Below are 22,577 nucleotides of genomic sequence, written 5' to 3'. Positions count from 1 at the left end.
ACCAAAGGCACTCTTCATATAATATAATTAAAATGCCTTTTTAGTATGGCATTGTTCAATAGAAAACAAAGTTGTTTAAAAACTGACGGCGTTTCGGCTGCATGGCCTTCCGTACAGGAGTACAGAAAAAAGGAGAATACAATGTCCTCTTTTGAAAGGCTTTTCAATTAGCCCTAATTAGAAGAGGGAGTGGTTACCAAATTGGACACACCTAGTAAGCAATTAACATGATAAAGAGTGAAAATACTGTAGCTATGGTTACATGAGCCTACAACTCCAAGCTAGAAGCATCAGAACACCCAAGAGAGTGCAGTTCCAAACCCTAACCATGGACTGGGAGAAGTGTCCAGAACAAGAAAGCAATATATTCACAGTACTCCGCCAAGACGACTCACAGGCAAAACAAACTGATGACATGTTCATGTTAAACACTCAATTTGTTTCTATTGTAAACATGGCCTACACTAATAAATGCATTTTAATTAAATTAATATGAGAGTGCCCTTGGTCCCTCTTTCTCTTTTGATGAAAGAATTTACACAAACTTTTACCAAAGAGGCAACCTTCTTAATACTAACCAAAATATACTATGTGTACCTTAGTAGCGCTTCCTTCCTCCCTTCTCTTACGTCCTGAGTCAACGGTGTTGGGGCTGTAAGCACAACCACCCATTCTGCTGTGGACAGCGAGGCCTGATAATGCGCTCAAATAATACTCAGAAACTGATAAACCATCATCAACAGCCAGCGACTCGAAGCTAACAGGGGACATAAGAATGCAGCCGGTAGATCACACAGCCCCGAGCCCTACTTTATACTGGAGCACGAATACACACGTATTGCATGTCAGCTGCTTCTGCACTAGACCGTAAGTGTGGAGTCTGGTGACACAGTGATGACGATACGTGGCCACAATTTGTGGTGGGGCCTGCTGGGGGTGCAATGCACCTTTGGCAGGGGGCAAGGGCTCGTTAGCTAGTCTGCACGTGCCTCGCAGCCAGATATCACCATGCTCCTCAGCCTTGCACAAAGTTGCGGGAGGTAGCGGTCCTGCGGAGCTGCTGCGTGGATTTTGTCGCCAGTGTCGCATGCAGGCCGCCCTGGATCGAGCGCTTTCTCCAGCGGCTCCTTGATGTTACTCGGCTGTCCTCATGTATGCCGCCTTCCATGCTCTGGGACACGTAGCCTGACAGCCACACAGCAAAACCTTCTTTGCCACAAGGCTCGCAGATTGAATGTGCTCAAGGTCACTCTGGATGAGTCTTGCGCAGTACCGCGAGGCCAACTTGTGTGGGGTGGTAGACTCCAGCTCTCTCGACCGTAACCGTATGAACTGAAGGCTTTGTGAGAATGCAAGAAGCACCAGTCCGACGTATCGCAGCGATAGGCAGATACCATGTGACCAAATAACACTCAACCAGAAACGCAAGTGAACTATGAGAAGTGGATCGTGGGTCAACCAACCTGCAGCAAATAAAGGCACGTGCGCTTATTAGTGGAAGGTGTTCTCCTCGCTAATATTCGCCTATAGATGTTACCACCTGTTTGTCATGCAGAGTACCCTGGCCAACAGGAGAAGTCGCACACTGTGAATGTGATTGTCAATTCGAGTGCCCTGTGCTGTCCTAAGGTGGACCAAATTGATTTCAGCAGAAGTGTAGATTGACTTGCGAGTTACAATCTGTGTGTGTTAAATTATCATGATGTTCCCAAATTATTTTTTTCGAGCAGTGTATTATATAGTTCTTAACCATAGAGAGAGAGAAAGAGAGAAGGGAAAGGGAGAGTATGATATAAACATCTTATGTAAAAGACACGCGGAAGACGGAGAGTTAGAATAAAATAATATACTCAGATCCTAATATATAGACGCTTACTCGCTCTGTTTACAGAAAAGATTCGGGGGGTACGGTCAACCTTATAAGAATGTCCTTTATGAAGTTTGTGATAATAGACAAAAGCGGATTCTTTATTGTCAAGATGTAAAATATCAATTTCAATTGATCAGATATACAAAAAGTGTAGACATTGATTAAGGTTGTAAATGACATATCTGTACTGGAACACAGGTCAGATATTTTTTGGTATGTATGGAATATCTACAGTAGCGTACGAGAGACCCCAACTATACAGCAACCAACACTCTGAGTTCCAATGGCACGCTTGTGTATGCACCCGCTTAGTATACCAAGTTTTCATTTTAAAAAGGCTACACTTGATCATGGAGAACAGACCCATATTTGCAATATATGTTAGCGGACAGCTGACGACTGTATGTTCCCACTGATATAAGAAAGGGGCAATAAACTTGTCCTTCTTTAGATCTAGTTGGTAGTATCTGGAGCACAGCATTGGGGTGGGTTCGATTTACAAAAAGGACTGAATGAAAAAAACAAGGTTCTTCTGAAACTAAATCGTTCAGTTCTATATATCTTTGTTCTGAAGAAGATGAGGCTATTCCATGCTGAGAACATTGCCAAGAGAACTGAAAATACCCAGCTCACAGTAACAACAAATCGCTGATGTGCTTATTACCCGTTGCAACTAGAACAGGCGCACAAGTGTCTATGAAAAAAAAAACCGTAAATAGAACGAGAAGTGGGAGTGTCTCTAGCCCCCCGATGGCACAATGGAGGCAAGAAAAGTAGACATTAGAGTGTCTAGTTTGAGAAAATAAAGACGCCCCACAAGTCCTGCAACTGGCAAAGTTCATTAAATAGTACGTGCAAAACACCTAGTCCTCCAAACGATCGAACAGTGAAGAGGGCGATCCGGAGGTTGCTGCTAAGGTCGTCTAAGGCACTCAAGGCATCGGAGTTCTCTCTGTCCATGTTTCTGTGGTTTTTATTGTACCCTTCTACTTTTGCCCATACTAATGCAGACGCTGTTCTTTTGAAAATTGTGCCAGTCTGAGGTTATGCGGGCTTTTAATCTTTTCCCCTTTGTATCTATATCCACAGTAAAACAAGTCCTATATCGACATAACATGAAAAGCCGCTCAGCAAGGAACAAGCCACTGCTCCAAAACCGCCACAAGAAAGCCAGACTACGGTTTGCAACTGCACATGTGGACAAAGATCGTACTTTTTGGAGAAATGTCCTCTGGTCTGATGAAACAAAAATATAACTGTTTGGCCATAATGACCGTTGTTATGTTTGGAGGAAAAAGGGGGAGGCTTGCAAGCTGAGGAACACCATCCTAACTGTGAAGCACGGGGGTGGCAGCATCATGTTGTGGGGGTGCATTGGTGCAGGAGGGACTGGTGCACTTCAAAAAATAGATGGCATCATGAGGATGGAAAATTATGTGGATATATTGAAGCAACATCTCAAACATCAGTCAGGAAGTTAAAGCTTGGTCGCAAATGGGTCTTCCAAATGGACAATGACCCCAAGCATACTCCCAAAGTTGTGGAAAAATGGCTTAAGGACAACAAAGTCAAGGTATTGGAGTGGCCATCACAAAGCCCTGACCTCAATCCTATAGAAAATTTGTGGGCAGAAGTGAAAAAGCGTGTGCGAGCGAGGAGGCCTACAAACCTGACTCCGTTACACCAGCTCTGTCAGGAGGAATGGGACAAAATTCACCCAACTTATTGTGGGAAGCTTGTGGAAGGCTACCCAAAAAGTTTGACTCAAGTTAAACAATTTAAAGGCAATGCTACCAAATACTAATTGAGTGTATGTAAACTTCTGACCCACTGGGAATGTGATGAAAGAAATAAAAAATGAAATCAATCCTTCTCTCTACTATTATTCAGACATTTCATATTCTTAAAATAAAGTGGTGATCCTAACTGACCTAAGACAGGGCATTTTTACTCAGATTAAATGCCAGGATTTGTGAAAAACGTTTAAATGTATTTGGCTAAGGTGTATGTAGACTTCCGACTTCAACTGTATAAGACAAATATGTCACACCATGTGTTTGAATTCGATAGTTACTGGTAGGGCAGTATTGCAGTAGGTGTTCAATATTTCTATTAGTAACTAACACTGTGAAGGCAATAAGGGATTGCTCAGAGGTCAAGGCAGATTACATGTTGTGGTCATGGAATGCATTCCAAATGGTGCCCTATTCCCTATATTCTGCACAACTACCTCAAGGGGCCTGGTCAAAAGTACTGCCCTATATAGGGAATAGGGATGCCATTTGGGATACAACATTTTTTAGTCTGTGACCCTCTTGTCTGTCTGTGGGGATTAATGTTGGGCTGGCATGTCCATGCAGATGTTTTACATGCAGATGTTTTACATGGTAATGTTTTACATGCAGATGTTAGGGGTGCATGCAGTAAAATAGGTATGTCTGATGGAGCATGTCTCCCCATGTCCTCCCTCCACAGACAGACAGGCCGTGTCACCTCCACCATCTGGAGGGAGGGAGGGAGATATATATATATATAGAGAGAGAGAGGGAGGGAGAGAGAGATATATGAACTCAGCAAAAAAAGAAACGTCTCTTTTTCAGGACCCTGTCTTTCAAAGATAATACGTAAAAATCCAAATAACTTTACAGATCTTCATTGTAAAGGGTTTAAACACTGTTTCCCATGCCTGTTCAATGAACCATAAACAATGAATGAACATGCACCTGTGGAACGGTCGTTAAGACACTAACAGCTTACAGACGGTAGGAAATTAAGGTCACAGTTATGAAAATTTAGGACACAAAAGAGGCCTTTATACTGAAAACAAAACGTGCCTTAGGCATGTTACAAGTAGGCATGAGGACTGCAGATGTGGCCAGGGCAATAAATTGCAATGTCCGTAATGTGAGACGCCTAAGACAGAGCTACAGGGAGACAGGACAGAAAGCTGATCGTCCTCGCAGTGGCAGACCATGTGTAACAACACGTGCACAGGATCGGTACATCCGAACATCACACCTGCAGGACAGGTACAGGATGGCAACAACAACTGCCCGAGTTACACCAGGAATGCACAATCCCTCCATCAGTGCTCAGACTGTCCGCAATAGGCTGAGAGCGGCTGGACTGAGGCCTGTAGGCCTGTAGTAAGGCAGGTCCTCACCAGACATCACCGGCAACATGGGCACAAACCCACCATCGCTGGACCATGGGCACAAACCCACCATCGCTGGACCAGACAGGACTGGCAAAAAGTGCTCTTCACTGACAAGTTGCGGTTTTGTCTCACCAGGGGTGATGGTCGGATTCGGATTTAGCGTCAAAGGAATGAGTGTTACAGACCGAGGCCTGTACTCTGGAGCGGGATCGATGTTGGGGTGAGGGTCCGTCATGGTCTGGGGGGTGTGTCAGCATCATCATCGGACTGAGCTTGTTGTCACTGCAGGCAATCTCAACGATGTGTGTTACAGGGAAGACATCCTTCTCCTCATTGGTACCTTCCTGCAGGCTCATCCTGACATGACTCAGCATGACAATACCACCAGCAATACTGCTCGTTCTGTGCGTGATTTCCTGCAAGACAGGAATGTCAGTGTTCTGCCAAGGCAGTCTCAATCCCATTGAGCACGTCTGGGACCTGTTGGATCGGAGGGTGAGGACTACGGCCATTCCCCAGAAATGTCCGGGAACTTGCAGGTGCCTTGGTGGAAGAGTGGAGTAACATCTCACAGCAAGAACGGGCAAATCTGGTGCAGTCCATGAGGAGGAGATGCACTGCAGTACTTAATGCAGCTGGTGGCCACACCAGATATCGACTGTTACTTTTGATTTTGACCCCCCCCTTTGTTCAGGACATTATCATTTATGTTAGTCCCATGTCTTGTGGAATCTTCAGTTTATGTCTCAGTTGTTGAATCTTGTTATGTTCATACAAATATTTGCTGAAATAAACGCAGTTGACAGTGAGAGGACTTTTCTTTTTTTTGCTGAGTTTATATATACACTGCTCAAAAAAATAAAGTGAACACTAAAATAAACATCCTAGATCTGAATGAAGGAAATATTCTTATTAAATACTTTTTTCTTTACATAGTTGAATGTGCTGAAACAAATCACACAAAATGATCAATGGAAATCAAATTTATCAACCCATGGAGGTCTGGATTTGGAGTCACACTCAAAATTAAAGTGGAAAACCACACTACAGGCTGATCAACTTTGATGTAATGTCCTTAAAACAAGTCAAAATGAGGCTCAGTAGTGTGTGTGGCTCCACGTGCCTGTATGACCTCCTACAACGCTGGGCATGCTCCGCTGAGGTGGCGAGATGGTCTCCTGAGGAGATTCCTCCCAGACCTGGACTAAAGCATCTCCGAACTCCTGGACAGTCTGTGGTGCACGTGGCGTTGGTGGATGGAGCGAGACATGATGTCCAGATGTGCTCAATTGGATTCAGGTCTGGGGAACGGGCGGGCCAGTTCCATAGCATCAATGCTTCCTCTTGCAGAAACTGCTGACACACTCCAGCCACATGAAGTCTAGCATTGTCTTGCATTGAGGAGGAACCCAGGGCCAACGCACCAGCATATGGTCTCACAAGGGGTCTGAGGATCTCATCTCGGTACCTAATGGCAGTCAGGCTACCTCTGGCGAGCAAATGAGGGCTGTGGGACCCCAAAGAAATGCACCACACTGACTGACCCACCGCAAACCGGTATACTGGAGGATGTTGCAGGCAGCAGAACGTTCTCCACGGCGTCTCCAGACTCTGTCACGTCTGTCACATGTGCTCATGTGCTCAGTGTGAACCCATTATCTGTGAAGAGCACAGGGCGCCAGTGGAGAATTTGCCAATCTGGTGTTCTCTGGCAAATGCAAACGTCCTGAAAAAGAAAGGAGGACAAGGCATTTCATATAATTAATTAAATGCCTTTATTAGTATGGCATGTTCAATAGAAACAAAGTTGTTTAAAAACCGACGCGTTTCGGCTGCATGGCCTTCGTCAGGAGTACAGAAAAAGGAGAATACAATGTCCTTTTTGAAAGGCTTTTCATTAGCCCTAATTAGAAGAGGGAGTGGTTACCAAATTGGACACACCTAGTAAGAATAATATCAATCATGAAAAGGTGAAATACTGTAGCTATGTTATCATGAGCATACAACTCCAAGCTAGAAGCATCAGAACACCCAGAGAGGCAGTTCCAACCCTAACATGACTGGGAGAAGTGTCCAGAACAAGAAGCATATATTCCACAGTATCCAGACCACAGCAAAACATGAAATGTTCATGTTAAACAACTTTGTTTCTATTGAACATGCCATACTAATAAGGCATTTTAATTAATATATGAAGAGTGCCTTGGTCTCTTTCTTTTTGATGACCAATTTACATTTTTTACAAAGAGCACTTCTATTCTACCAAAATATACTATAGTGTACTTAGTAGCGCTTCCTTCCTCCTCCTTCGTCCTGCACGGTGGTTGGGCTGTAAGCACAACCCCACTGTTGGACGTGGGCATAACAACCCCTCATGGAGTCTGTTTCTGACCGTTTGAGCAGACACATGCACATTTGTGGCCTGCTGGAGGTCATTTTGCAGGGCTCTGGCAGTGCTCCACCTGCTCCTCTTGCACAAAGGCGGAGGTAGCGGTCCTGCTGCTGGGTTGTTGCCCTCCTACGGCCTCCTCCACGTCTCCTGATGTACTGGCCTGTCTCTGGTAGCGCCTCCATGCTCTGGACACACGTGACAGACACAGCAAACCTTCTTGCCCAGCGTCGCATTGATGTGCCATCCTGGATGAGCTGCACTACCTGAGCCATTGTTGTGGTTGTAGACTCCGTCTCATGCTACCATAGAGTGAAAGCACCGCAGCATTCAAAAGTGACAAACATCAGCCAGAAAGCATAGGAACTGAGAAGTGGTCTGTGGTCACCACTGCAGAACACTCCTTTATTGGGGTGTCTTGCTAATTGCCTATAATTTTCCACCTTTTGTCTATTCCATTTGCACCAGCGCATGTGAATGTATTGTCAATCAGTGTTGCTTCTAAGTGGACAGTTTGATTCACAGAAGTGTGATTGACTTGGAGTTACATTGTGTTGTTTAAGTGTTCCTTTATTTTTTTGAGAGTGTATATATATATATAGAGAGAGAGAGAGAGAGGGAGGGAGAGAGATATATCTATATGTAAGAGAGCGGGAGGGAGGGATATAAATAATTATATACACTCCCGTTCAAAAGTTCGGGGTCACTTAGAAATGTCCTTGTTTTTGAAAGAAAAGCGATTTCTTTTTGTCATTAAAATAACATCAAATTGATCAGAAATACAGTGTAGACATTGTTAATGTTGTAAATGACTATTGTAGCTGGAAACGGTAGATTTTTTATGGAATACTACATAGGCGTACAGAGACATTATCAGCAACCATCACTCCTGTGTTCCAATGGCACGTTGTGTTAGCTAATCCAAGTTTATCATTTAAAGGCTAATTGATATTGAAAACCCTTTTGCAATTATGTTAGCACAGCTGACAACTGTTGTTCTGATTAAAGAAGCAATAAAACTGTCCTTCTTTAGACTAGTTGAGTATCTGGAGCATCAGCATTTGTGGGTTCGATTACAGGCTGAAAATGGCAGAAACAAAGGGCTTTCTTCTGAAACTCGTTCAGTCTATTCTTGTTCTGAGAAATGAAGGCTATTCCATGCGAGAAATTGCCAGAAACTGAAAATCTCGTACAACGCTGTGTATATTCCCTTCACTGAACAGCGCAAACTGTCTATAACCAGAATAGAAAGAGAAGTGGGAGGCCCGATGCACAACTGAGCAAGAGAACAAGTACATTAGAGTGTCTAGTTTGAGAATAAAGACGCCTCACAAGTCTCAACTGGCAGCTTCATTAAATAGTACCTGCAAACACCAGTCTCAACATCAACAGTGAAGAGGCGACTCCGGGGTTGCTGGCCTTCTAGGCAGAGTTCCTCTGTCCAGTGTCTGTGTTCTTTGCCCATCTTAATCTTTTCTTTTTATTGGCCAGTCTGAGATAGGGCTTTTTCTTTGCAACCCTGCCTAGAAAGCCAGCATCCCGGAGTCGCTTCTCTCTGTTGTTGAGACTGTTGTTGAGAACTGGTTTTTTGAAAGAACACAGCCTGTTTGATTCCTAACAGAAGACGTGAGGCTCATAGCTGCTGAACTAAATAGCCAAACCCAATCAAAGTAGCACACCATGTAGGGAAGTGGTGCTTTGGGATTGCACGTCTGTCTGTATCCTAGCCACAGGAAAGCCACAGTGACTACTGGGGGAAGAGTGAATACAGGAGGGGTCACGTGATTACAGGGGGAGAGTGAATACAGGAGGGTAACAGTGACTCAGGGGGAGAGTGAATACAGGGGGCCACAGTGATTACAGGGGGAGAGTGAATACAGGGGGGACCACAGTGATTACAGGGGGAGAGTGAATACAGGGGGGGCCACAGTGATTACATGGGGAGAGTGAATACAGGGGGGGCCACAGTGATTACAGGGGACGAGTGAATACAGGAGGGGCCACAGTGATTACAGGGCACTATAGTGATTACAGGGGGAGAGTGAATACAGGAGGGGTCACAGTGATTACAGGGGGAGAGTGAATACAGGAGGGGCCACAGTGATTAAGGGAGAGAGTGAATACAGGAGGGGCACAGTATTACAGGGGGGGAGTGAATACAGGAGGGGTCACAGTGATTACAGGGGGGAGAGTGAATACAGGAGGGGTCACCGTGACTGCAGTGATACAAGAGGGGGCAGTGATTACAGGGCACCACAGTGATTGCAAGGGGGCACACAGTGATTACAGGGAGGGACACCGTGGTTACAGGGGGGCCACAGTGATTACAGGGAGGGACACGTGGTTGCAGGGGGGCGCATAGTGATTACAGGGAGGGACACCGTGGTTAAGGGGGGGCATAGTGATTACAGGGAGGACCGTGGTTACAGGGGGGCACAGTGATTACAGGGCACCACGTGATTGCAAGGGGCCACAGTGATTACAGGGAGGGACACCGTGGTTACAGGGGGCCACAGTGATTCAGGGAGGGACACGTGGTTACAGGGGGGGCATAGTGATTAACAGGGAGGGACACCGTGGTTACAGGGGGGCCATAGTGATTACAGGGGGACACCGTGGTACAGGGGGCATAGTGATTACAGGGAGGGACACCGTGGTTACAGGGGGGCCACAGTGATTACAGGGAGGGACACATGGTTACAGGGGGGCATAGTGATTACAGGGAGGGACACCGTGGTTACAGGGGGGCCATAGTGGTTAAGGGAGGGACACCGTGGTTACAGGGGGGCCATAGTGATTACAGGGAGGGAGCCGTGGTTACAGGGGGGGCATAGTGATTACAGGGAGGGACACCGTGGTTACAGGGGGGGCATAGTGATTACAGGGAGGGACACCGTGGTTACAGGGGGGCATAGTGATTACAGGGAGGGACACCGTGGTTACAGGGGGGGCATAGTGATTACAGGGAGGTCAAGTGAGACACCGCCACAGGCTGCAAACTGTTTCGGGAACAACAAGGGCCATGTCACCACCACAGACCACAGACTGTTAGAGGACGATAAGGGCCGTTACACTGCCCAGACATAGACTGTTTAGGGGACAACAAGGGCCTTAAGTGAATTAACCAATGGATGGATTAGAAAGATAGCTGCACACAAGGAACAACATGACAAAGTAAAGAAATGGACACCTTCATTAGTTCCTTCCAGTATTCATGATTCGCTCTCATTAAAACACTGTAAATGATGTCATAAATCTTCACCGACAGTGTTCTGTCCACTACTTCACGTTTCCCTATTGTTGTAAGATATTAGACCTATACATTACTGACAGATGACGAGCAGTAATAGTAGCCCTGTGTGGTCCGCATGTCTCATAATATGGTTCACGTTAGCCCTAATGCACTCCAAGTCCTAATAAGCCTCACACGGGGTGAACAGGGCTGCTGATAAGGCATCGGGCCTCACCCTCGACCTTCTTGGTAGAGGAGAGAGAGAGAGAGAGATAGGTTTATCAGTGCGAGGGGCACCTACGCCCCATTCCTACGTATCTGATGACTGCCACTTGACACTGATAGACTCTTGTGTCCCCCATTTGAGGATAATGAGATTGTCTCTCGCTGCACAAAACACCACTGACCACAGAGCAGCTGAGAGATAAGAGAGAGAGAGAGAGAGAGAAGAGAAGAAGAGAGAAGAGAGGAAGAGGAGAGAGGGAGAGAAGAGAGGAGAGAGAGGGAGAGAGGAGAGATGAGAGAGGAGAGAGAGAGAAAAAGAGAGAGAGAGTGAGAGAGAGAAGAGAGAAGTGAGAGGAGAGTGAGAGAGAGAGAGAGAGAGAAGAGAGAGAGAAGAAGAGAGAGAAGAGAGAGAGAGAGAGAAGAGAGAGAGAGAGAGAGAGAGAGAGAGAGAGAGAGAGAGAGAGAGAGAGAGAGAGAGGAGAGAGAGAGAGAGAGAGAGAGAGAGAGAGAGAGGAGAGAAGAGAGAGAGAGAGAGAAAGGAAGGAAGGAAGGAAGGAAGGAAGGAAGGAAGGAAGGAAGGAGGAGAGGGAGGGAGGGGAAGGGAGGTAGAGAGAGGAAGGAAAGGAGGAAGGGAAGGAGGGAGGGAAGGGAGGGAAAGGGAGGAAGAGAGAGAGAGACAGAGAAGGAAAGAGAGAGAACACAGCCTATGTGACTCCCTAATTGAAGACGCTGAGGCTCATAGCTGCTGAACTAAATATCCAAACCCCCACCTCACCTACATACCCAAACCCATTCCACTGACAAAGAACCTGAGAGCAACAATAATAAAGATTGTTGGTGAAAAAGATGGAAGTGGGCGAACGGCCGTTGTCTTATTGGTGGAAAATGAGCATAGCTCCTAATAGAATTCCACATGCTGTCTTCCTCAGGTAGAGTAGGAGGAGGAGAGCAGGCAATAAAGGGCTGGAAGGGAAGAAGCTGACTAATTGAAAAGAGCCAAGCAGAGCGGAATCTGATACCGCCGCCGCATCGTTCGCTTCTCTTCTCCTCCTTTCTCCCCCATGAAGCCCATCGGAGCCTCGTGTGATCTCAAAAGGCATGGAGGAGCGAAAAGCGGAACGAACAGAGCCAGGCAGGCTGGAAAAACTGTTGCTCACACGCTGATGTGTACTCTTCCCTGTGTGGACAACACGCTGTGACGGAGTGCCTTTGTGCTCTCATTTGAAGGGTTGATGCTGCCTTGGGCTCAGGCTCAGATCCTTCTATTCTCCCCATTGGTTTTGGCTTGACTGATGCAGTGTTGCACAGCCTCCATGCCAAACCCTCTAGGTCACACACACACATATTCATTCCATTCACACATTATGTAACAGAGGATTTTTATTTTCTTTTTCAGAAAAGCGTGAAGGATATGTATTATTTTGGCATGCACTCAGCCAGGCATACACACACACACACACACACACACACATCACACACACACACACACACACACACACACACACACACACACACACACAACACACACACACACACACACACACACACACCACACCACACACACACACCACCACACACACACAAACCACAAACACAACAGCCAAAAACATAAACACTTTCGCTCCCATAAAAACATGAACACATATAATCATACCTCTCCATACACTGAGCAGTGGTGACTTTTTTACTTTGAGCCAAGCGCTGCTCTCATCTCACTGTTTATGTATGTCTCCACTAGCCGGCCAGTCAGAGAACAAGTGACACAGTGAGGTAGAGTCAGGACTCAGCTTACAGGTTCCCGGTTCCAGGTTCTATGTTCCAGGTTCCATGCCCAGGGCCCTGGGTGACACTGCAGCGAGGCTGCATCACAAGGTTCCAGGTTCTAGGTTCCAGGTTCTAGGTTCCAGGTTCCATTCTGGGGCCCTGGCTCAGCCTGCCTGGGACAGGTGGGGAAGGGAGTGTTTGGGAAGGGAGGGGTGGGGACTGTTGGCTGGCTGCACAGGGTTTTCTGCTCCAGCAATAAAAATGCTAATCAGGTCCGATTCCCTTGGTGACATGCTCTATGTAAAACAGGTTAKAGTTCCCAGCTYCAMATRTGTACTCTCAATTTACCASTTGKCCTTTCTTTATTCTMATCTCTTGATGTGGTCTTCATTAAGATGCGATCGACTGGATGTTTGTACACCCCTCCCTCTCTCTCTCTCTCTCTCTCTTTCTCTCTTTCTCTCTGTCTATCTCAGGCTAATGACAGCGGCTGGGCTGAGCTGGGCGCGTGTGTGTGTGTGTGTGTGTGTGTGTGTGTGTCATCCAGCTACACTCTAGCTTTCACACTGATATAATGGGGAGACTTTTTGGTCTGATAAGAGGAGTTGTGTGGTTGGTAATTAAAGGTCAGAGGAGCCAGGAGATAAAGAATCGTCCAGTAGAAGTGGGCGATAGTCAACAGCGTCTCTCAACAACCTTTTTGTGCCTTGTTCGTTATCTTAATATCTCAGTATTAACAGCAATCATTTAAACATTAAACACCAAGGTTTTTGTTTAATGTTAGACTCAACCTTTCTTCCACAACCCCCTTTTATTTTCCCAGGACAAAACAGAACTGAATGGGGAAAATGGAAAACAAACATTAATCTGCATAATGTCGCCTTTGTCCCCATTTCAGCCTCTTTAACTTTCACATTTAATTAGTTTCAGGCCCTGGCGGGGTGAGATACAGGGGGTTTGGGAGAACCCCCCCAGGGGCTGGTGGGAGTCCATTCCCCAGAGACCTGTTATGACAAATAAGATGAATGTCACCCCAGTCTCCAGACTGCCCCAGATTAGACTGATAGGTGATTTTCTCAAGAGAAGGCCCATATATGAAACGCTACGCATATGTCTGTGGTGGGCGTTTGGGATGGGGCGGACAAAGAGTCATATGGACATGAGAGTAATAGGACACACATACACACACATACGCACGCACGCACGCACGCACGCACGCACGCACGCACGCACGCACGCACGCACGCACGCACGCACGCACGCACGCACCGCCACGCAACGCCCACTACACACACACACACACAACACACAACACACACCACACACCACACACACACACACACACCACACACACACACACACCACCACCAACACACACACACACCCCAACCCCCCCCTCATGTGTCCTAATGACCACTCATGCATGGGGGGCAGGGGTGAGGGGTCAGAGAGGGGCCCCAGCAGGGGGTACCCCCATCTTCAGGGGCACTGAAGCGATGTATGAGATGGGGAACCTGGCAGTCAGATACTCCTGGCAGACAGGACACATGTGTTGTGTGGGATGAAACCCATATGATCAGCTTAGATAGATAGTCTAGACTGCTTGATATGCAATACATGTTACCCTTAGGTTAATACGCCTGCACCCCATTATCATAAACAGATAGAATTTGAAATAGTTTGTTTACTTAACACATATATGACTCTAAATTCAATGCCACCCAGAGTCACTAGATACCTGTCTGGAAATGCCAGAAAAGTCAAGCGTATGAACGTTTGTCAGCACCGGTAAAGCAGAGGGTGTATTTTCTGCCGGTGAAATTTTCCGATGCCACTCTGAGGTAAATGAATGTCTCCTCTATTCTGCTGCCTGCTCACTGCAGCAGCTCTCTGGCACACTTAGACATCCAATAGTCTGAAAGCAATTTACTTCAACACTTCAGTGAACCCCCAGACAGGCTGATGCATGGCCACTATATCCCTAAAGTCTTATAGAATCACAAATCAAGGCAACAGGGATAGAGCAGCAACAGTGTAAAACAGAAAGAAGAAAAAAATAACAGAAAATATCTCTTGGAAGATAGTAGTTTTGTCCCACAAAAATAATTGCCTAAAACTTTTACAAAAGATACAGTGTGGACTCAACAAACGCTCATTATAATTGTGTTGTGTGTGTATTCGGATGCAATGTAATATTTTTTGCCCTTGCGTCATCATCCAATTTCTTACAGCTATTAAATGAGGGATTCTAATGAGGATTCTCGTTCATTTGAAATAGTTCTGCTAACTTGTTAGTTATGCCTGTTTATCTGAGGTCACTGAAGACGCTGCTCTCTCCATTTTACAGAAGGAATGTAACGCATGATGGCAGATCTTTACATCCAACATTACATCACAAACCATAAACCATTCCTAGCTCCAATCCAGAAGTAATTTGGAATTTTTGGATGTCTGGCACTAACTTTTTCTCAGTTACATATTTATGAAATCTATATGTTTTAGGGGGCATCCGAGGACCAATTCCACCTCTCTAGATATACAGTATAATATCTGCATGGGTGTGAGAGAAGGTAAGTCACTTTACCCAAAGAAAAGGATTCAGCAAAATTTCAATACAGCTCTACTTCAAGGTGGGAGACAATACGGCGGCCTCTAATATTTCATGATCCCCCCCCGATCCCTTTACTGGCTTATAGCGCTGACAAAGCCTCTAAGTCTGCATTACTGGCCCATACAATACTATAGTCTGACCATGGAAGGGACATTTTCTGATGAGATTTTAAGGCTGGAATGTCTGTTTTAAATCTTCTTGAGGTGACAGTGGCATCTATAGGCATTAATAATATAGTGGGAGGCTGTAGTGATGACTCAATGCTTTGGTAGAGGAGGTAGCTGTCCTTATCTTACAGATAAATATATACCAAATGGCACCCTATTCCCTATATATAGTGCACTACTTTTGACCAGGGCTCTGGCCTAAAGTAGTCCACTATAGAGAGAATAGGGTGCCATTTGGGATGAATCCATAGATTACGTTTTAGTTCCAAAGTGTGGTTATTGGTCTATAGTACAGTTGTCATGTCCTCCATACTAAAGCTAGTTGAATTTCCCTATAACCTTAAATGGACCGTGTCTTTTATACCCAGTACTCTACCCCAAAACAATGTTTTGTTTGCTTAGTGAAGCCGCATTTATGCATTTTATGCATTTCATAAATAATTAGGGTACCACCATACATCATGAACCGACGGTATCAATATACATATGTTAATTAACCCATGGTCCCGTCAGCTGAGCCCATCGTTAATGTGTCACACACACACACACACACACACATCTCTCATTAAACAGCCGTGGGCCTCGCCCACCGGACACCAACCCCTCCATCAAGGTGCTCCCTCTGCCCTGGACCTTGCCTGCATCCAGCTGCCATGCCTGGGTAGTGGCAGGCAGACGGGTAGGCAGACGGGCTCTGCAGCTGCCTTCTCTCTCAGGATCAGGACCACACCAACCATGTCCAGGTGGAGGCCAAGCCAAGGGAGGGGAGGAGGAGCTGGGGTGGAGAGGGGGTCGGTGGAAGGAGGAGGAGGTGGTGGGTAGACCAGATGATGATAAGTACAGGAGGGAGTCCGAGGGTCAAGCTTGGGGTAGACAGGTAATGGATGAAAGGGGGTAAATTACATCATGTTATTGTAATGTTGTTGTAATGTTATTGTAATGTTGTTGTAATGTTATTATAATGTTATTGTAATGGTGTTGTAATGTTATTGTAATGTTGTTGTAATGTTGTTGTAATGTTATTGTAATGTTATTGTAATGTTATTATAATGTTATTGTAATGTTATTGTAATGTTATTGTAATGTTGTTGTACTGTTATTGTAATGTTGTTGTAATGTTGTTGTAATGTTGTTGTAATGTTATTGTAATGTTATTATAATGTTATTGTAATGTTATTGTAATGTTATTGTAATGTTATTATAATGTTATTGTAATGTTGTTGTAATGTTGTTGTAATGTTGTTGTAATGTTGTTGTAATGTTGTTGTAATGTTGTTGTAATGTTATTGTAATGTTGTTGTAATGTTATTGTAATGTTGTTGTAATGTTATTGTAATGTTGTTGTAATGTTATTATAATGTTGTTGTAATGTTATTGTAATGTTGTTGTAATGCTATTATAATGTTATTGTCGTAGAAGATGTGTTCAATTAACACCAATTCGTTGTGTGTTTTCTCTCTCGTTAGGCTGGACAATTAAGGGTTAGCTATTCGGAGAGGAAGTTGTGTGAAATCCGAAGGACTGGATTTATAGCAGATAATTGGGCTTAGAGAGCTCCTCTCACCCACTTATAAAAAAGGGAAAACAAATCCTCTTAACTTTGTAATGAAGAACTGACGTGGAAGATGAAGCATTTTCAGAGCTGTGTTGTTTACACAGTATAAACATGATGGAAATGACCACAGTAAGACTAAAGGAAATAAACAGGATATGGGTGGTTGGGTCTACATAGTGAGGTTGTTTTGTTAATCAGTCCCAGCCATGGTCATCTCTTCCCAAAGTCTATTGTTTTCAGCTGGATCCAGTAACATTGTCTGGTTCACAAATGGCACCTTGTGCACTTTATAGTGCACTACATTTAACCAAGGTCCATAGGAATCTGGTCGAAAATAGTGCACTATTTAGGGAGTAATTTCCTTTCTCCACCAAGTGTATTGGTGTACTGACTAACACCAACTAGTGTTCTGCTTTGCACTGTGCACATAGACATGTCTGCCTGCAGATACTTTGCACATCTGCTGCTGATCAAGTTCTGGATTTTTAATTAGGTTTATTTTGGCATCTACTACAGGGATCTACCATACCGCTGGAGAGAATGCAGGTGCCTTGCCTATCTATCTAATGTATCTATATTTTCACTAACACATCATGCCACAAACCACTTGACCTTCTCTTTGTCCTCTGTAAAATGGTCCAGGAGACGTTCTGTTTACATTTGCCGAATGACAAAACGAGTTAATTTGAATATCTATTGTTTAAAACTCACACGAGAGAATTAAATGTCAATGAGTTCTTTTGATTTGGGTTTTGGGTGTTGCGGAACCATCCCCAGACTAGTATTATGCAAATTAGAGGCGCGCGAGCTTCTATATTTGTCATGCCTTTTTTAAGCTGAACTCAGCAGTTCCCGGGAATTTTCTTTGCGCTAGGTGAGGCGCAAGCAGAATGGACTGTTTTCTCTTGTCTTTTTTCTTCCCTTCCATAAACAAGTCAGGTCACCCCTTCCCGGTTATCCTCAGGCATGGTATTGTGGAGTTTGTTAACTGCAAAGATGCAAGGTGATTTTATGCCCTGTTTCCGCAGTGTTGTGGATAGAGCTGGGTTGTTTTAGTCCCCTATATTCGGTGTGTTAGATAGGGGTCAGGTGTGAGTCTACAGAGGTTACGAACTGCTATAATCAGCATGAAAAGCATAGGCTATATCCCTGATGCAAAATATTAAATAATACAATAACCTTCACACATAGGCTAAAATAGACAGATTATGGTTACGTAATTCTGATGAAGGTTAACATATATTTACAGTAGGCCTATTCCTATTTCTGTCCAATGTAAGCATAACCTACAGTGGGCCTACACAGGAAATAATAGTAGCCTAATAGGTGCGTAGCCTATGTGTATTAAAGTCGTATCAAAACTTGTAGGTTATAGCATATCCGGACTGCAGTGCACATGTGACCCATACAATGGCACGGGGCACGCGGGGGACTAACCGGGCGCTGACACAAACACAAAGGCGTCCTGCTGCAGGAAAGAACAAAAAGAACACGATGTCAAACAACCAAGGATACTACTGCTCCTGGATCTCCGGTAATTGCGCACATATGGCCCCTGCAGGAATCATTGAGGAAAAATACCTTCTGGTACCCAGCTCCTGTGATTTGCATAAAGAGAACACCATTGGTTTATAGAGTGTGATGTAAAAAAGTGACCTGCAAGCCTCGGGCAACAGCCAGCATTTGATTTTATGGTTAGCGTCAGCGTTGGTTTGAAAACGTTGAGTGAGCGGGGGTTTGTAAAAGTTATTACTGTGATGGAAGATGCAGTCTTTTATTTTCTAAACATGAAGCTAGTAAGCTCATCCTTACTGGCCAAATAAAAATGAATTTACGTCAACTTATTGTCCCCTAAAAAAGTATCCTAAACGTGCTCATAATACTGTATCGCCAAATCAATGTGTCGGTGTAGTAAGAACATAGAACACAAATGAAATGATAGACCTACAGGACTAATAAAATAATATTATATAGCCTACTATTACTATCTGTCAGTGTTGCATTTATTGTGATGATTTACTGAAAATAAATAATGGTCAACACCATAATAAAACACGATCGTTATAAACGGAAGAAAAAAAAAGAAATCGTGGACGACTCACCAAGTCCATAAATCATCCTAGTTCAACGTTGGTCCCGGGAGATATCTTTTGATGGATTAAATTAAGCACTTCCATCTCCATCTCGCACATGATCGCAGCCATATAAATCCCAACAGCTGATCAACAGACTTCAGAAAGCCCAAGACCTTCAACAGAGTTCAGCACGGAGAGAGAGCGAAAGGGGGAAAAGCCGGAGCTAGCTGACAGGCAGCGTTTTCATCTGAGTGACTTTTCTGCCATTCTTTATACAATGAGTGGTAAATATTTACGTGGGAACTGTCAAATACTCCATTAATAAATGGACGCTCTGTGAAGTTTAAAACGAGCCAAATCCTGGGAGCAGTTACCAGCCTCTTTTCTAGGGTCGATCTGTGAGGAGACTGAGTACAGCTGCACGAGGAAGAGAGAGAGAGCGAGGAGAGGAGCGAAGGAACGGATCTCTCACTGTCTCGCAGCGGGGGTGCTGTCCAGTGCTGAAGCCTGCCTGCCTATACATGCACGCAGCACTGAAAGGGAGCTATCCAGTGCTGAAATTGCATTTCTTACCAGCGGAACACGGCGCTGTCGCACGTAAACCAGCAGCTCAACAAGGACTAGCAGCGTGAGGATTCGGAAGGGATCTCAGGCTTTTCTCCCCGTGCTGGCATCTGATCACACATAAATCGGCGTGCTGAAGAGCGATTCCGCCCATCTATACAGCTAGCCCCTTTTCAGCCCGCCTTGCATGAGGAGTGACCCATTGAACCACCGGACAAGTGTTGTTTTGTGCACCGTAGAACCATGCCAAGATCTTTTCTGGTCAAGAAGGTTAAGCTCGATGATTTCTCATCTGCTGATCTGGAGAGACATTATGGCAGGTCGAGGACCGACCTCAGCCTCCGCTTTCATGAAAAAGGTAAAGCTGTTAGAATCTGTGACTTTAACGTTAATATGCCCACACCATCTTTTATCGGCATGCACAATGTTTATCTTATATTGCTTGGTCTTCTATGTGTAGGCTATACTAAGTGCTTATTGTAGTCTATTTGCGCGTGGATAAGCTTGTTGCACATCGAGCTTTGCTGACCCGCGGTCACATTCTATTCAATACAGTCACATTTTGTATTTTTGTCGACTCTGCACATTTTCCGAGGCAGGGATATTTCAAGTGCTCTACAGCGGAGCACACACGGTTAAAACCATGTTGAGCTACATCTACCCACAAGTGTGCAACAGTCGAGTGTGCAAGATACTGTAGATTAGAATACGGCGTTATAGTGTATCCCTTTGGATCATTAGTCCAAGCCCACTACCATAGCCACACACAGAGACAGAAAGGATAGATAGAGAGAGAGAGTCTGTTTGTCTCTAAAACGAAGGCTTGATCATGTTTCAAGACATTATTTACGCTCTATAAAATACAGTGCGTGCACTTGCATTTGCATAACCAGACTGTATTTTTTTCCTGAAGTACATTTATAGAATATTCATCCACATTCCTATCTCTTGGTCATGGAGTACCCTGGGTGGACCTGGATGTAAGGGAGACTATGTGTACGTTGAGTGGTGCACATCGACCTATATTCTGAGAAAGGCAAATGCAATTATAACTGGAGTGATATTATTCCCCTTGCGTCTTTGTCCTTAAATGGGATAGCTCACTAATTGAAACTGAGAGATATTGATTTTTTTGGGGTGAAGTGATGTAGAAAAAAAATACCTTCTTCAAGAAGTCAATGTCTTTCAACCCACCTCTGCTGTAACTGTAAATGACTGACATAATAGGCTGCAGAGCTCACGCACTGTGAGTCACAATTGAAGCCTTGCAACTAGGGAGAATTACACTGTTGCATCAGTTAACATCAGTAGGCCAAATCACATAAATAATTTCACCCGTCTGTTGTTCTTTTCAATGCTACAGGGTACATCAGTGACTACATGACCCCGTCTGTCTACGACGGCGAAAGTGACAATGGCATCCACAGCGAAAAAGGCCCCTCTCCCAGCCCCATCTACGATGGCCTCCACAGCGACTACGGAGCACCGGACTCAGACCAGCCCGACAGCCCCCATTCCGAGATCTCCTCCGGCTACATCAACGGAGACACCGCCGTGAGCGAGGGCTACACGGTAGATGCCTTCTTCATCACGGACGGAAGGTCGAGGAGAAAAGTCATCAGCAGCCCCAGGACCATACAGCGTCACACGTGCAACGAGTGTGGAAAGACGTACGCCACGTCCTCCAACCTGAGCCGGCACAAGCAGACCCACCGTAGCCTAGAGAGCAAGATGGCCAAGAAGTGCCCGACCTGTGGGAAGGTGTACGTGTCCATGCCCGCCATGGCCATGCATCTGCTCACCCACGACCTCAAGCACAAGTGTGACATATGTAGCAAGGCCTTCAGTAGACCTTGGCTGCTGCAGGGACACATGCGGTCTCACACCGGCGAGAAGCCCTTTGGATGCGCACACTGCGGAAAGGCGTTCGCCGACCGCTCCAACCTCCGCGCTCACATGCAGACGCACTCCGCCTTCAAGCACTACAAGTGTAAGAGATGCAACAAGACCTTTGCTCTAAAGTCCTACCTGAACAAGCACTACGAGTCCGCCTGCTTTAAGGGAGAGTTCTCACCTATGAGCTCCATTGACGATTGACTTCTATAGTACCCATGAACATGTAATGAAACTTCTTCCAATGGTATCCCTATATTATTCCCTAGACAACCTGTTCCATGGTGACAGCACAGGTCTTATACCCTCCTGCAGCAAACAGCATCACTAAGGACATGTTGGATTACTCATGTAGCCTATACCCACACTTTTATTTCCATTGGCTATCCTCCCTTGATTGTTATAACAACAACAATTTGTTCAAGTATTATGAGCTGAAATATCATATGTTTGCCAAACTCACAGGACATTGAAAATGTCTTAATTTCCCTCAAAGGTCAAACCTTTTAAAGTATTGGATAATATTGTACTGGTGTTAATGGACACAAAAGTGTTCAACGTTGAGGTAAACCTATTTATTTATTCACTTATTTATGTAGGCCTATCTATTTATTAATGAATTTATTTATTTTTACTTCAAGTTTGTTTAGAATCTTCATTTGTACTTTAATTTACTTTTTGTTTTGCAAGCCTTCGTCGTGAATATGCCAAAGCATTTGACACTTTCTAAATATCCTCTTATTTTATTTGCCACTTTATAAACCTATTGCATGCAACAAAAAAAAAAAACGATAATAATGAAATCTATGCCAATTTAATGAAGCTTTGGATTTTTGCCAAAATCTAGATAGCATCCGGCGGCAATATTTCTTGGGAGTCTTATCATAAAAAACTATAGAGCAATAATGCATGGTATTAGTAACGCGTAATAATAATGACATCTTTCTATCCAGTACTCTTAGTAGTCATACACATTGAATATCAGGGAAAAGCCAGTGAGTGTGGTATTTAATGGATAAACTCATGGGGTGGGATAGGGAGCGGGTCCTTTTGTAAATGGTTACGCAACTGCCTG

At 44.8% G+C, this 22,577-nt stretch overlaps 1 protein-coding gene across 1 annotated transcript; it reads left to right on the top strand.

Annotated features, from left to right (window-relative positions):
- The first annotated feature begins 19,385 nt into the window (after positions 1-19,385).
- Positions 19,386-21,807, top strand: LOC112081026 (transcriptional repressor scratch 1-like). The gene is made up of 2 exons (XM_024146982.2): positions 19,386-19,967; positions 20,973-21,807. Exons 1-2 carry the CDS (start codon positions 19,853-19,855, stop codon positions 21,704-21,706), a joined length of 849 nt encoding a protein of 282 aa, XP_024002750.1. The 5' UTR covers positions 19,386-19,852; the 3' UTR covers positions 21,707-21,807.
- Positions 21,808-22,577: the final 770 nt, after the last annotated feature.

This window comes from Salvelinus sp. IW2-2015, unplaced genomic scaffold, assembly GCF_002910315.2.
Source record: "Salvelinus sp. IW2-2015 unplaced genomic scaffold, ASM291031v2 Un_scaffold16663, whole genome shotgun sequence".
In the NCBI taxonomy this organism is placed as follows: Eukaryota; Metazoa; Chordata; class Actinopteri; order Salmoniformes; family Salmonidae; genus Salvelinus; species Salvelinus sp. IW2-2015.
Note: the sequence above shows the minus strand (reverse complement) of the source record. Positions and strands in the feature narration are given on the sequence as shown.